At 37.4% G+C, this 14,229-nt stretch overlaps 1 protein-coding gene across 3 annotated transcripts in view; it reads left to right on the plus strand.

The window, feature by feature from the left end:
• The first annotated feature begins 2,696 nt into the window (after window positions 1-2,696).
• Window positions 2,697-14,229, plus strand: part of LOC115210915 (histone H3.v1) — a 65,364-nt gene continuing 53,831 nt past the window's right edge. The window contains exon 1 of one of the 3 annotated variants that reach the window (XM_029779699.2): window positions 2,697-2,872. In XM_029779699.2, the coding sequence (XP_029635559.1) occupies window positions 2,762-2,872 (111 nt within the window). In that variant the 5' untranslated portion in view covers window positions 2,697-2,761. The remainder of the gene's footprint in view (window positions 2,873-14,229) is intronic. The other 2 variants (XM_036503889.1, XM_036503891.1) reach the window with 2 other exon arrangements.

Here is a 14,229-nt window from a genome sequence, read left to right on the forward strand (position 1 = left end):
GTGTGTATGCATACATGTGTGTGTATGCATATGTATATATGTATGAGTGTGCATCTGTGTGTATGTATTCTGCATATTCATGTGCTCGTATGTCCATATTTGTGTATTTTTATGAATGTGTATGTGTGAGCATGTGTTTGTATATTTATGCACCTCTGCCTCCTTGTGTGTGCATGTCTGTGACTATCCAGTGGGGTGGCATCATTCAAAAGCTGAAATGATACAAAGAGCATTGTGACCAGTGTTGTATAACATCCACCGGTCTGGTCAATCAAGTGATGCTCACACACACACTACATACATATCATTATCACTGTTGTAATCATTTTCCTATCTGCTTTTCCATGCTGGCATGGCTTGAATGGGTCATCACCGACTGAGTCGGTTCCTATTCAAGCTTGCTGTGCTCACAGATGGCTCAGAGAATATGAAGGGCAATAACTCCATTTACATAACTATGTCCATATCTTTATCTATGTCTCTATGTACTTATGAGTGGTGGTATGTATGAACACACATGTGTGTATATATGTATATATGCACATATGTATATCTGTAATGGCTGATGAGAGCTATCTTTCAGGTCAAATGTGAAAGGTAGGACCTATTTCAAAACAGTCGTTAAATATTTTAATAATCAGTGCTGTCTTTCTCTTTTTATACATATTTATCATCATCACTATCATCATTTTAATACCCTCGTTTCCCTGCTTGTCTGAGCTGGATGGAATTTGTTGAGGCAGATTTTCTATGGCTGGATGCTTTTCCAGTTGCCAACCTTCACTTGTTTGTAAGTAAGGTAAGATTTCCCTGTCTAGACATGTTTCCATGGAAGGAACACAAATAAAGAATACTACTTAGATGATGGTGACATTCATTTACAACCATCATGCTATGTCAAGAGAAGGAGACAGTAACCCACTGACACATGTGTGCTCATGTGCACACACACACCCACACAGTCACAATCACACGCACACAGTCACAAACCCACATTCACACTGGAAAAAGTCTGTGATATGTATGTATATTTATAGAGGCAAACAGACAGATAGGTAGACATCAATAGGTGTGTATGTGTGTTATTGTCTTCTTTTCTTGAACATTGTTGCAAACAGGTGCCACTCTCGTACAAGCAGTGTTCTTTGTTTCAAAACTTCCATGAAAATATACCTGGCCATGGAGAAATATTACTTTGGTTGCAGACAAGTGAGGATTGGTGATAGGAAGGGTACATAGCTATAGAAAAATGTGACTCAACAAATTATGTCTGACCCATGCAAGCATAGAAAAGTAGACGTTAAAATGATAATCTCTCTTGCACACACACACACAAGGAGTGTCATTTAAGAAATTATTTAATGACCGCCAGTGATTGCCCAAATATGTTGAAACTGACATTATCTCTCCACGAAAAATAGTCAATGCTGATTTAATTATTTTGTATTAAATACAAATTGAGGTAAAAATATGGAGAGGTTGTTTAAAAATTTTGTTAATTTTTTTTATTATTTAAAACGATTTCAGTTTCAAAAAATGGTCTACTTTATATGGTGTTAATTGTAACAAACTTTTAATTATTAACTGTTTGTGTATTAGTTCTTAAGAATTGGTTTAGTTTATTGGGTGTTAATTGTAACAAACATCTAATCATCATCTTTTGGTGTATTTGTCTTAAGAAGCGGGGTATACGGTATTGGGCGTTAATTAAAATTAACTTTTAATTATTATATTTGTATATTAGTTTTTTTTTAAATGGTGTTTTAATTATGCTTAAATGTGTAAATATTAATAAAAAATAGTGTACTTAGGGTGTTAATTATAACAAACTTCTATCTGTACTCTAGTTTTTTTTTAAATGGTGTGCTTTATAAGGTGTTGCTTGTAAACGAAGTTTTAATTATTTGTCTAGGTATTGGTTCCAATATTAAAAAAAAATGCATTCCGCTTTTTAATACAACTGACACTATCACGTTCTTATTTTCACTTTCAGTTTCCTTGCTGTAAATATATAAGGAAAACTACATTTGTCGCTTCTCCCGTAGATATAGTGAAACAAAAACAGTTCACTAAATTGCACGAAACAGAATGAATCTAAGAGCAAAAAGGACATTAAACGCTGTATTATTATTAATTGTAATGGTAACGGCTCTGTCTTTGCATCAGAAGCCGAAAGCATGGCCTTCCTCTGTTCATCGTCAAATCGTTACTCTGGCTTTGGTCACAATCGCGTTTGGTCATAACCTATTGGAAATAATAAATAGGAACTGATTTTGTTTATTAAATTGTCAATATGTGACTGTATAATAAAATAAAGTGATATTTTATATTCCTAAGGGATTAGAAAGTATAGAATCAGTGCAAAGAGTAAGCATGTTTGTAGTTTGTTAATAGTAGCAGCGTGTGTGTGTGTGGACTGAGTGCCGTCTGCTCAAGGCGCACAACGCCTCATCACCGACACGCACATACATTCTATATAGTGAAATGTAATGCGAATGAATACATCTCTGATCAGCGCACTAATACATTACTCATAATTCATACATTCCATGGTAAAAATCGATTTAAAAACATAAATATTTCCTAAGAGACGCTTTTTTCTTCATAAAAACAACTTTGTTTTGATAATTAGAAAAAATTCTGAAAGCATTTATTTGTAAATGTGGCGAGATTTTTCGTGGAACTACTTTTAGGTCCACAATAGATCCGCGGAAGAAAATTTCGTCTGTGCCCATTTAACTTTTTTTGAAACAAGTGGAACATGGCTGGACAAGAAGGTAAAATTACTTATGTGAATAACGATGATACTGATTGTATTAAGAAAATCAAAGAAAAGACTGGTATTACGGCGGGACCAGACGCTAAAGTCAAGGTAAGCATTTGCTTCTATTGCGCTCTTCCAAGCCCGACCTTGTCACCTTAACGTCACATCGACGCCATTAGTATGTGCAGCTCGAAATAGATTCATTCTGTGTTGTCATCTTACGCTTTTATTGTACATGGAGATTTATTTGTGTGTATTTATCTTCAGTTAACGTATACTTTAACCAAGTTCTCAGGGAATGTGTCGAGTATCTGACCAGGTTATAGTTTGTGGTGTGGAGGAGCTGTTAGCAGGAGGTTGAGGGTTCGTTCCGTGTTGGCTCCTGTGGAGAATGTTTGCCTTTAAATTGCGCTGGAATTGCAGTTTCTCTTTACTTTTCCGATAAATAAACGAAACGATCTTCTCTCTTGATACCAAGAAAAATAAGTTTTTCTGAAATATTTAATATTTCTTTTACTTTTTAATCCCTAACGAGATGTCTGGAACCAATTTTAAATATTTTCATGTGTCTTAAATTAACTCAATTTATGTTAAAATTGTTTTAAATTTCACCCGGGTTATAAAACGACAAAATAAATTACTGTCGTTAATTATTCATATACAACGAATTATATATCTGGAAACATTAGATATTCCAGATTTTAACTTGCTATCTTATTACCAAAATACACCGGAGCACATTGTAAATATTGGTCGAGTGTTATCGATGCAGCATCCCTCCCGGTTCAGAAACGAACAACACTACACACAACATCAGCAACTCAAAATGGTGTAAGATTACACAAGAAAGCCTTCCAAAATATAATCTACTACCACCTAGGTTTTCAACATATTAATTAGATCAACTTTAAAATAAAACAATACATTTATTAATGATTGTTTTTATCTCGTCAATCAATGCTCATTAGGTAACGTGTCCCATTTTATTAAAAAAACCCTTTGGTTGTGTGCACAGGTAAGGTCACACGTCACACACACCTTATAATTAACACTTGAGTCCTTATATGCCACATATATCTCTTATTCTACCATACTTTTTGGTGAACTTTTCATAGATTTGCCTTACTAATTCGTTGTAGAAGGGTAAATGTTTTTATCACCTCTTTTTATTATTTGTTATTTAGTATTTGGCAACCTCTATTAAACCAGTTTTAGTTGAAGCGTTGCCGCCTGGCCTGCCATTTCGTTCACACACAGACAGATACACATATAAGAATTTATGCACACACACACACATATATATATACTACACATATATAAACATACACACGTACATCTCTCTCTCTCCACACACACAGATATGGTATGAAAAGAAGAGAAGGGTTTTTGTAAGGTTTATAATATATTCGTACATTTTGTGTGTGTTGAGGGAGAAAATATAAAACGGTAAACCATGATGGAATTGCACCTGAGTAGCAGTGTTCTTTCACCACATTTTGGGTTATTAGAATAAAGTGATCCTACCTGCTATCACACACACAATACTCCCAAATTACCCGTGAGATGTAGAAAAACACTTAGAAACCTTATTTTCGCGTTCTTGGAATCTCTCTTCTATATTGTATCCCACTCAACACTGTTAAAACTGTTTTGATTACACACACACACACACAAAGAAATACATACATGCAGTCAGATATACATACATACGTGCACACTCGTCCATACATGCACTCACATACATACATACAGTTTATGTGTTAGAATTTATTTTTAAAGAATATCTTTGCTATTTGTGTCTCAGTTGTGTGTGACTGGTGCCACCACCGTTTCACTGCCAACTCTCTTATTTACAGTGCAAAGCAGTCGGCATTCTAATCTATATAGCTTCTCTCTCTCTCGTCTCCTTTGTGTTTGCCTTCTTTTGCTCACAAAACTACTCAAAATTATCGACACCAGACCTTTCTGTTCCTTAACCTTTCTACACCTTACTAAATACACAGCAAATGTTTAAGCGAAACTATTTAAATTTAGTGAGGTACGTTCTCTGTGAATCGAAACCGTCAACCCGGTATAATTCCAGCTTGAAAACGTCTCACTGCATTTATGTGGCTAAACCATCCAGTGAGATGTGGGAAGGAAAGCATGAATGGTGAACACTCATGCTTCTGTAAATACGAGGTCTTGTGCCTATGTAGGAGTCATATCAAAGACTTAATTTTCATTCATTCATCAACGATTAAAATTAATGATTTCCTGAACAGATTTACCTCAAAACGAATTTTTCAAACCAAAAGACAGTCACGATTTATTATAAAAAAAGAAAGAAAATAAATTGATTTAAATTTTTAACATGGGTTCATTGAAGTTGTATTACCCAAATAGAAATCATTAAATTGTCGCAACTTGTTTAAATGTTTAATTTTGATACTTCGAACTTCCAGGCAACGGACTTAGTGCGCGCTCGTCTTTGTATGTATGTGTATATATAAATGTGTGTCTATATTGTTTTTATGACAAGTTACATCTAAAAAACCGGAAGATTACTCAATACTTTAGTAGGGTATATGCTTCTTAAAATTTTACAAAGAAATGGTTGATAGTGACTTAGAAGTTTCGGCTTGCTTGCCTTCGTCAGTCTGCCATGTGTGTGTGTGTAAATACCTATATGTCTGTGTGTTATCAATTCATTTTATGACTTGATTAGTAACCAGTTGTTAACTTGTTAAACTCGTTTTTCTTTTTCTCTCCTTCTTTCGACCAGAATTAGTCAGAAAAACCGTGTTAAAATTTTTGAAATCTTTTTCTCTTTTCTACAGGAACTTTAATTGTAGCTTTTTATATATCGAGACAAACGTGTGTATGTGAATTGAATTTTGAATATCTTATTTCTCTCTCTCTCTCTCTCTCTCTCTCTCTATATATATATATATATATATATATATATATATGGCGTAGGTAAAGAATACGTACACCACCGGTTTTCGGCGTAACAAAAGCCCTAAGCTTAAACCATAACCACCTGGTGTACGTATTCTTTACCTTCGCCTATATATATATATATATATATATATATATATACACACACACACGCAGAATAATGTGGAGGTTTAAATATTAAACCTCTAAATGTATTGAGTGCTACTTTTCGTTTGTTCACCCACTTGTACGTGTTTATGCACGAGTGACTTATATATAATGCTTTAACGGATACCAAACGTTATAAGCGGTATATGTTGCTGTCATTGATTTGATGTTACTAATCTTAAGAACACACGTGAGGTGTGTGTTTATGTTTGTCTCATCATCTTTTAACACCCATCTACCATGTTTGGCATAGGTTGGACGGTTTGACAGGATCCAACGGGTCTGAAGACTGCATCATGCTCCCAAGTCTGCTTTCACAGTGTGGACTGAGTACTATGTTCGTGGTACAAGCAGCATGAAGTCACCATGCAACGTGCAAATTGAAGGGCCTTAAATCGCCCCTACAACTAACTGAAGGAGAATAAAAGAGACAGTTCAATGATTTTAGTGAAGAGAGAGAAAAAAGTATGATGAGAGGAATAGATTAATAGTTGAGAATGTGGTGGGAGTGGAGATAATAATAAAGCAGAGTAAACAGTGTTAGTAGGAGGGAGTCTGGAAGGGGGCAAGGGAAAAGGAAGGGATGGGTTTAGTGAGAAAGGGAGGGACAGAGTGGGGAGGTGATGAGATGGATCAAGTAGAGGCATGGTGCAGTGAGCACTGAATTAACTATTAAACCAAATAAGCATGTGCTTAGGGAATCAAGGTAAGTGGGGGGGGGGCACCACAGAAATGGTAAATGATTTACAGTACAAAAGAAATCACTTTAAATGTATTAAACTTGATACATGAAGTGGTTTATAAAATTGGTAATATAATTTCAAAGTGTTTATGATTTCATAGTGAAGATCTAATCGAAGACTTTGCGAAGAAAAAAAGTGAGAGAAAACTTTCCAAATATAATTAAGGTGGAAGTATTACAAAACTAAACATTCTTTTCCATCTTGCTGTTAGTTTTGTTGCATTTTGAAAAATAGAAATTTATATTATGGTTTATTATTGTTTACATTTTGAATTACATATATATGGGGACACCAAAATCAAAAGTGCTTAGGGCTTGTGTGGGTCTTCATCTGGCCCTGGGTGCAGTGCTATCCTACATTGTAAGGGCAAGTATAGACTGGTGTAAGGGTAAAGGAACAAGAAAGGGAAAAAATAAACGAGAGTTGCAAGATTTTTGGAGAGAATCATTAAAAGGAAGGAAGATGTGGTGGTGGGGATCATGGACACAAGCCAGATAGGGAGAGATGGGAGACAGATATTAAGGTGGTGGAGAAACCAGTATGATAAAACAAGATGTGGGGTTGGGGAATAATGGGTGATTGCAGCAAGAGCAATGAAGGAAAGGGAAAAAAAAATCTCCCAGGTAAGAAGGCTGTGGAGGTGGGTGAAAGCAGTGAGGGAAAGAAAAGACAGGAATCATGGAGTGGAAGAAGTAAGGATGCAAAGTAAGGGGGAAAGGGAGGTGGTATGGTAGAGGGACAAAAGAAGAGAAGGGGAGACCCAAGAAGACATGGCGAGTCACCTTCAAAGTAGATCTGAAGTAACTTAGCATCGCTTGGGTAGATGTAGGTGACTATGAACAAAACTGGGATGATTGGAGACAGCTTGCAGGCCAATTGTATCGCAAGAACTGAGGCTAAGACACGTGTGTGTGTCATATATATGCAATTTTTCAATCTTTCAGGTTGAAAATGATTGCAGGATGTACATGCTCATCTGCACTATCAGGGCATGAAACACATTGCTATTCACATTTAAATCCTGTGTTTATTAAATGATATTTATCTCTCACTGGTTGGAGCACTTATTTTAGTGATCTCATAAGTGCGGGAATGAAATTTGCTTAGGGGGTGCAAACCCAGGTCCAAAAGTTTTTAAAAACAATGGCAATTTTTTTTCAATCAAAATAAACACAGCTATAACAGTAATAATAATTATTGTATCAGTCCAATAATGGAAAAGTAATGTTTCAAACCGTTACAAAAATGTTTCTATACTCATTTGTTTTGGCAATGTAGTTTTTCTGGAGGATGTTCAAAGTTTTTGCATTGTGTACTGATAAAAAATTTTAGCGGGGTGCAAGCGCACCCCATTCCCTTATGGTTGATCCCATCATACAAATGGTATACTGTATATATGTATTGTATGTATGTATTATGGTTTCTAAAACTACCCATGTGTTAAGGTACATTTTGCCAGGGATGGACAGATTTTCTGTTGCACTGCATGTTGCTAAACAGTATGGTTCTTTGACATCTCCTATGTGAGATGCCTCAGCTTTAGATCTGCCTTTGCCACTTTGTACCATATTTTTCTTGATCTCTCCCTTCTGCAGCTTTTACTAACTTGGAGCACTCAACACTTCCTCGTGCTGGGGTCATCCTCCATACTCATTGCATGCCCATACCAGTTCAGCCCCTTTTCTTGTTCATTCATTGGAGGATTGGCTTTGTTTCTGTGAAGGCAGACATTGGGACTGGAGGCAAAGGAAGAGTGACTTTGGGACCAGAAGCAAGGGAGGAGGGGTGACTTTGAGACCAGAAGCAAGGGGAAGTGACATCACTTCAAGGAGCAAGGCATTTGGATGACCTCTTTCTTTATCAGGGTATTGAGGGGGAACAGACATGTGGAAAGGATCTCCGAGGGAGAGTAGTTTCTGGCTAGAGGTTGGAGTAGTGTACATGTGCATGTATGGCCAACAAGTTTTGCTGGTCCTTGTAAAGCAAAACTGAATACGCTGTTCTGATTTCATTTGAACAACATCAGATGATATTAACCGAAGAGAATTCTTCTAGTCTTCACATGTCAAATGCAATTGAAACCCATGTCGTGCCACCATGCGACATCATATTCCTGACACAAGTATCACATATTGTATCCTTTTCTCTGGGGCAAAAGACCTTTGTTGGCAACAGTGGTAGTAATGCGCTGGACTTTTCCCAACCTGTTCTTATCCTGGCTACAGTACTTTCTGTTACAACCACCTCACTTTCTAAACAAAAGGCATGAACTACTTTTAGTGAGCCATCCAGGCATTTAAATGAACCTACTTCCACTGTGCTTTTAATATGTATTGCTCCACTGCATCTGCCACATACCTCTGTCAGCCTGCCTCTCATTCCACTACATCTCTTATGTATCTATAGCTTACATTAGGTTCAGTACACACACACACACATATGGCTGTGTGATAAGAAGTTTGCTTTCCCAACCACTTGATTCCAGGTTCAGACCCACTGTGTGGTATCTTGGGCAAATGTTTTCTAATGTAGCCTTGGGCCGACCAAAGCCTTGTGAGTGGATTTGGTAAACAGAAACTGAAAGAAGCCTGTCATATGTATATTTATATATATGTGTGTGTCTGTGTTTGTCTCCCCACCATTGCTTGATAACTGATGTTAGTGTGTTTATGTCCCTGTAACTTCGTGTTTGGCAAAAGAGACTGATAGAATAAGTTCTGGGAGTTGGTTTTTCTTTGACTAAAGGTGGTACTCCAGCATGGCCACAGTCAAATGACTGAAACAAGTAGAAGAATAAAAGAATATATATATGTATAAATGAGTGTGTGTGTGTGTGCATATTTATATACCTATGTATATGTATATATGTATTTATATTTGCATGTATATATAAGTTTATATATATGTGTGTGTGTGTCTGTGAGCGTATATGGCCTGGTGGATGGAATGTTGTACTCATGATTGTGAGATCATGGTTTCAATTCCTAGACCAGGAGGTGTATTGTGTTCTTGAGCAAAACACTCCATCTCATGTTGCTCTTCAATCATTTCAGCCCCTGACGCATGGCACACCGTGCACCTGTTTAAACAACGTTGATTTGATGGAAGGAGTGAGCTAATGTGCAACACAAACATTAGATCCCTATAAACAAATCATTTGTTCAGGTCATTTGGCAAAAGTTGAACGCTCACACATCATCTTCAATGGGAGAGGCCATCATCATCATTTAACGTCTGTTGTCCATGCTGGCATGTGTTGGACAGTTTGACTGTGCTGGCACGCTGGACAACTGCACCAGACTCTAGTCTGATTTGGCATGGTTTTCTATGGCTGAAGCACTTCGAGTGTGTGATGCGTGTTTTAATGTGCCATTTGTGTGACACTGGAGTGTTTTTATGTGCCAATTTGCATGACACCGGTATCTACCCTGACTATGATTTTGCTCGGCTTCATGGGTCTTCTTCTCAAGCACAACATAATGCCAAAAGTCTCAGTCATTGCCTCTGTGAGGCCCAACACTTGAAAGAATCTCAGTTAATTTGACACTTTATATATATGCATGTGTATGTATAATGTCCGTTTTCCATGCTAGCATGGGTTGGACGGTTCGACCAGGGTCTGGGAAGCCAGGAGGCTGCACCAGGCTCCAGTCTGATCTGGTAGTGTTTCTACAGCTGAATGCCCTTCCTAACACCAACCACTCCGTGAGTGTAGTGGGTGCTTTTTACGTGCCACCGGCACAGGGGCCAGATGAGGCTGGCAAGGCCATGATGGACCACTAAACTCAACACATTTATTCCATTCTCTCTCTATTTATTTCCACTTATTCCTTTCTGTCGAAATGTATAGGCTCGAAACGTAAAAGTCGTATCTATTTTTCCCGAGCATCAAACTAATACACTTGCTTGTTATTCCTACACCTGTCTTTGTCTTTGCTTTTTTATAAATTTGAACTATGTATGTATAAATGCATGTATATATATGTATATATGCATGTGTATATATATGTATTTATGTATATATGTGTATAGATGTATATACATATATGTATATGTGTCTACTCACAGATATGTGCATATTTTAAATTTTAATATATATCTATAAAGCAAGCTGGCAGAACCATTAGTACACTGGGTGAAATGCTTAGCGGTATTTTGTCTCTCTTTACATTCTGAGTTCAAATTCCGCCAAGGTCAATTTTGCCTTTCATAATTTTGGGGTTGATAAATTAAGTACCAGTTGCATACTGGGACAATCTACTTGACTCCCCCCTCTCCAAAAATTTCAGGCCTTGTGCCTAGAGGAGAAAAGAGTGGCTGTGTGGTAAGTAGCTTGCTAACCAACCACATGGTTCCGGGTTCAGTCCCACTGCGTGGCATCTTGGGCAAGTGTCTTCTGCTATAGCCCCAGGCCGACCAATGCCTTGTGAGTGGATTTGGTAGATGGAAACTGAAAGAAGCCTGTCATTATATATACGTGTATGTGTGTGTGTTTACGTCCACATCACTTAGCGGTTCGGCAAAAGAGACCGCTAGAATAAGTACTGGGCTTACAAAGAATAAGTCCCGGGGTCAATTTGCTCAACTAAAAGGTGGTGCTCCAGCATGGCTGCAGTCAAATGACTGAAACAAGTAGAAGAGTAAAGAGTATATATATATATATATATAATGTACACATAGATACATACATAGTGTTTTATTGAAGCTGAAAAACTTTAGCAACTGTTTCTCACTTTCACACAACTGATTAGCAGACTGAAATGTATATTCCATAATCTGTTACTTGAAACTCTGAGTGACAGTTTGTGAAGTTTTTCAGCTTCAAGGAAACATATTCTATTCTGCTTTTTGTTATTCAAGTTTTATTTTCTCCTTGTTTATCACCCATGTGTTCAAATGTGTGTGTGTGTGTGTGTACATATATTTATTCCAGGGTATGGGAAGTTCAAAAGAAGTTACATTTAGCCACATGGAATAAAAGAATTCAAAGATAGGTCTGAAAGTGAATAGAATACTTAATCCATAATTTTTAGGCCAACAAAATATTTTTACATATGCATACGTAATTCCCTGATACTACCTTCCCCTCTACTCTACCTTTTCCTGCCCATTACCCTCTTCCATCTCATCTCTCTGTCACACACCACTTTACCCATCTATGTATCAGGTGGGGTGGCATTATGCACCCTCCTAAACTCTCCCCACTGTCTTTTCACTCTAACTCTTTCTCACTAAACTCCCTGATGTTAGTTTTCATATTTTGAGAAGCACTTCCATTGGAGAAGTGACTGTACTTAATGTATGCAAAAATGAGTACATGGGTGTACGAAAGGATTTTACATGGGATGCACCACATGGAATGCATGGTGATGCTTATATCTACCTTTTGACAGGTGTTTTTCATCATGCAGGATGTCTAAAAAGCAGTTTGAGGGTTAAGATGCTAGTATAGCCATTGACTGCTCAGCTATGCACGAAGTGTGCATAAACATCACATGTTCATACCAGTGCAGTCTTATCTCTTGCACACAAAACCTGATTCCTCTTATATTCACTTCTTTTCTCAGCTCATTAGCACACCACTCTTTATTGATACTGTCATTATACATCCATCAGAGCATACTTGTCTCATTTTTTTTCAGCTTTCACAAATCCTCTGTATTCAATGCCTACATCTCAATACCATTCACCATCATACACTGTACACAACCATTCCGCAATCTACTCTTCTTTCTGAAAGGGAACTCAGAGAAAATCCTTTTCAACTTGCTTTTAGCCTGTCGACTGTGCTGGCAGAATACCCTTGTTCACTAGTAATTAGGTCAAATAGACAACCAAAACTATCAGCTTCCTCTAGAGCTTTCATATCTATTTCATGTGTACTTTTACTGCTCATGTGTGTCTACCACATACAAAGACTACCTTCTTTAACGGTTTGCCTGCGATTCCACTGCCTCTTGCGTGTCCGTAGTTTACACTGAATGTACTGCCTGGAATAGCCAACCACTCCTTTTGTACACATCAAGTACAGTCACTTTTCCATGTCAGAGTCCTCAACGACTTCTGTAATATTAACTAAAACTTGAGTTTTTGTTAGGTTTATTTTGAGGTCTCTTGATTCTAGGTTTTGCTTCTAAGTTTGGAATTCCTTCTCTGAATCTTTGACAGATTCAGTTTAGAAGACTAATTCATTGGTGTACAAGGAGTTCCACAGAGATTAGTTTTAAATTCCTCTATTTTGGTCTGGAGAATTACAATGCGCTGGAGTGTTCTGAGAACCAAGTCCTGATGAATAACTATCAATGTTTGCCAACTCTCACCTTGCAGTTAGCATTTTGGTACATAACTTGCACTGCTCTCACAAGCCATTCATCTACACCTTGTTTTCTTAACGATCACCTAACTATGATGAATGTTAAAGAAAAGTGGTTTCTCTTGACTAAATACTTCTATAGTTGTTTCACCAGGAAGAGTGTATCAAATCTAATCTGCATCTCCTACTAGTTTACTTTCAAATCAGCTGTGTTATAACTCTTTCCAGTAACCATCATAACTGTGACCATCAATGTAATGCCTCTGTGGTTGCCTCTCTCTCTCTCCTCCTCCCTCTCTCTTTAACATCTCCTTTACCCTTTTTGCAGTTAATGATGTTACTGCTACACTAATCATCAGCTATAACGTCTCCCTCTATGTGACACTTAATAGACTATGTTAGTGACCAGTGCATGACGTACTGCACCAAATATTTAAACATCTCTGAGGCTAACTCTGGTGATTCAGTTACCTTTCCAGATTACATTTCCTTAATTGTGTTTTCAACCACATAACTATCAATAACAACATCTGGTCATTCTGTTGGGTCGACTTGTTTGAGCAGGCTCCCTTCCATGCCTCTTTCTTTATGGTGTCAGTGAGGGCATGTATGATGCTTTCATTCCATATACACTTCTCCTCCTCAACATTACGCTGGTTTGCAATTTTGGACCCCACACAATTTTGGATCCTTACATCACAGAACATGAAAACCTTTTACTTTTGACTGTATGTGTGTGTGTGTGTATATATATATGTATGTATATAGCTTCTCTTCTATCTACTTCATATTGTCTTTTGCTCCTCACACGGTCATGCATGCTGCATGGCAGCCTCACTAGTGTTGCTACCATGAAAAAAGCAGCCAGTACACACTGTAAAGTGGTTGGTATTAAGAAGGGCATCCAGCCATAGAAACCATACAAAACCAGACACTAGAACGGGAAGCAGTCCTATCAAATCCTGTCAAACTGCCCAACCCATATAAGCATGGCACATGGGTGTTAAATGATGATGATGATGATGATAAATGTATGTCTAAAAAACCCTAAAATCAGTCATTGCAGATATGGGAGTCTCCCAGTAATGTATTCTGGGACCTTTCTGAAATATACTCTGAAATAGTTTATCTGAAGTACAGTGAACGTGCACCTTTTATCTTTTGCTTGTTTCAGTCATTAGATTGTGGCCATGCTGGGGCACCACCTTGAAGAATTTAGTTGAATGAATCAATTCCTGTACTTGTTGTTTTTAAAGCCTAGTACTTATTCTATCAGTCTCTTTTACCAAACTGCTAAGTTACGGGGGACGTAAACACACCAA

The sequence above is a fragment of the Octopus sinensis genome, linkage group LG1, assembly GCF_006345805.1.
Source record: "Octopus sinensis linkage group LG1, ASM634580v1, whole genome shotgun sequence".
NCBI classification, from domain to species: domain Eukaryota; kingdom Metazoa; phylum Mollusca; class Cephalopoda; order Octopoda; family Octopodidae; genus Octopus; species Octopus sinensis.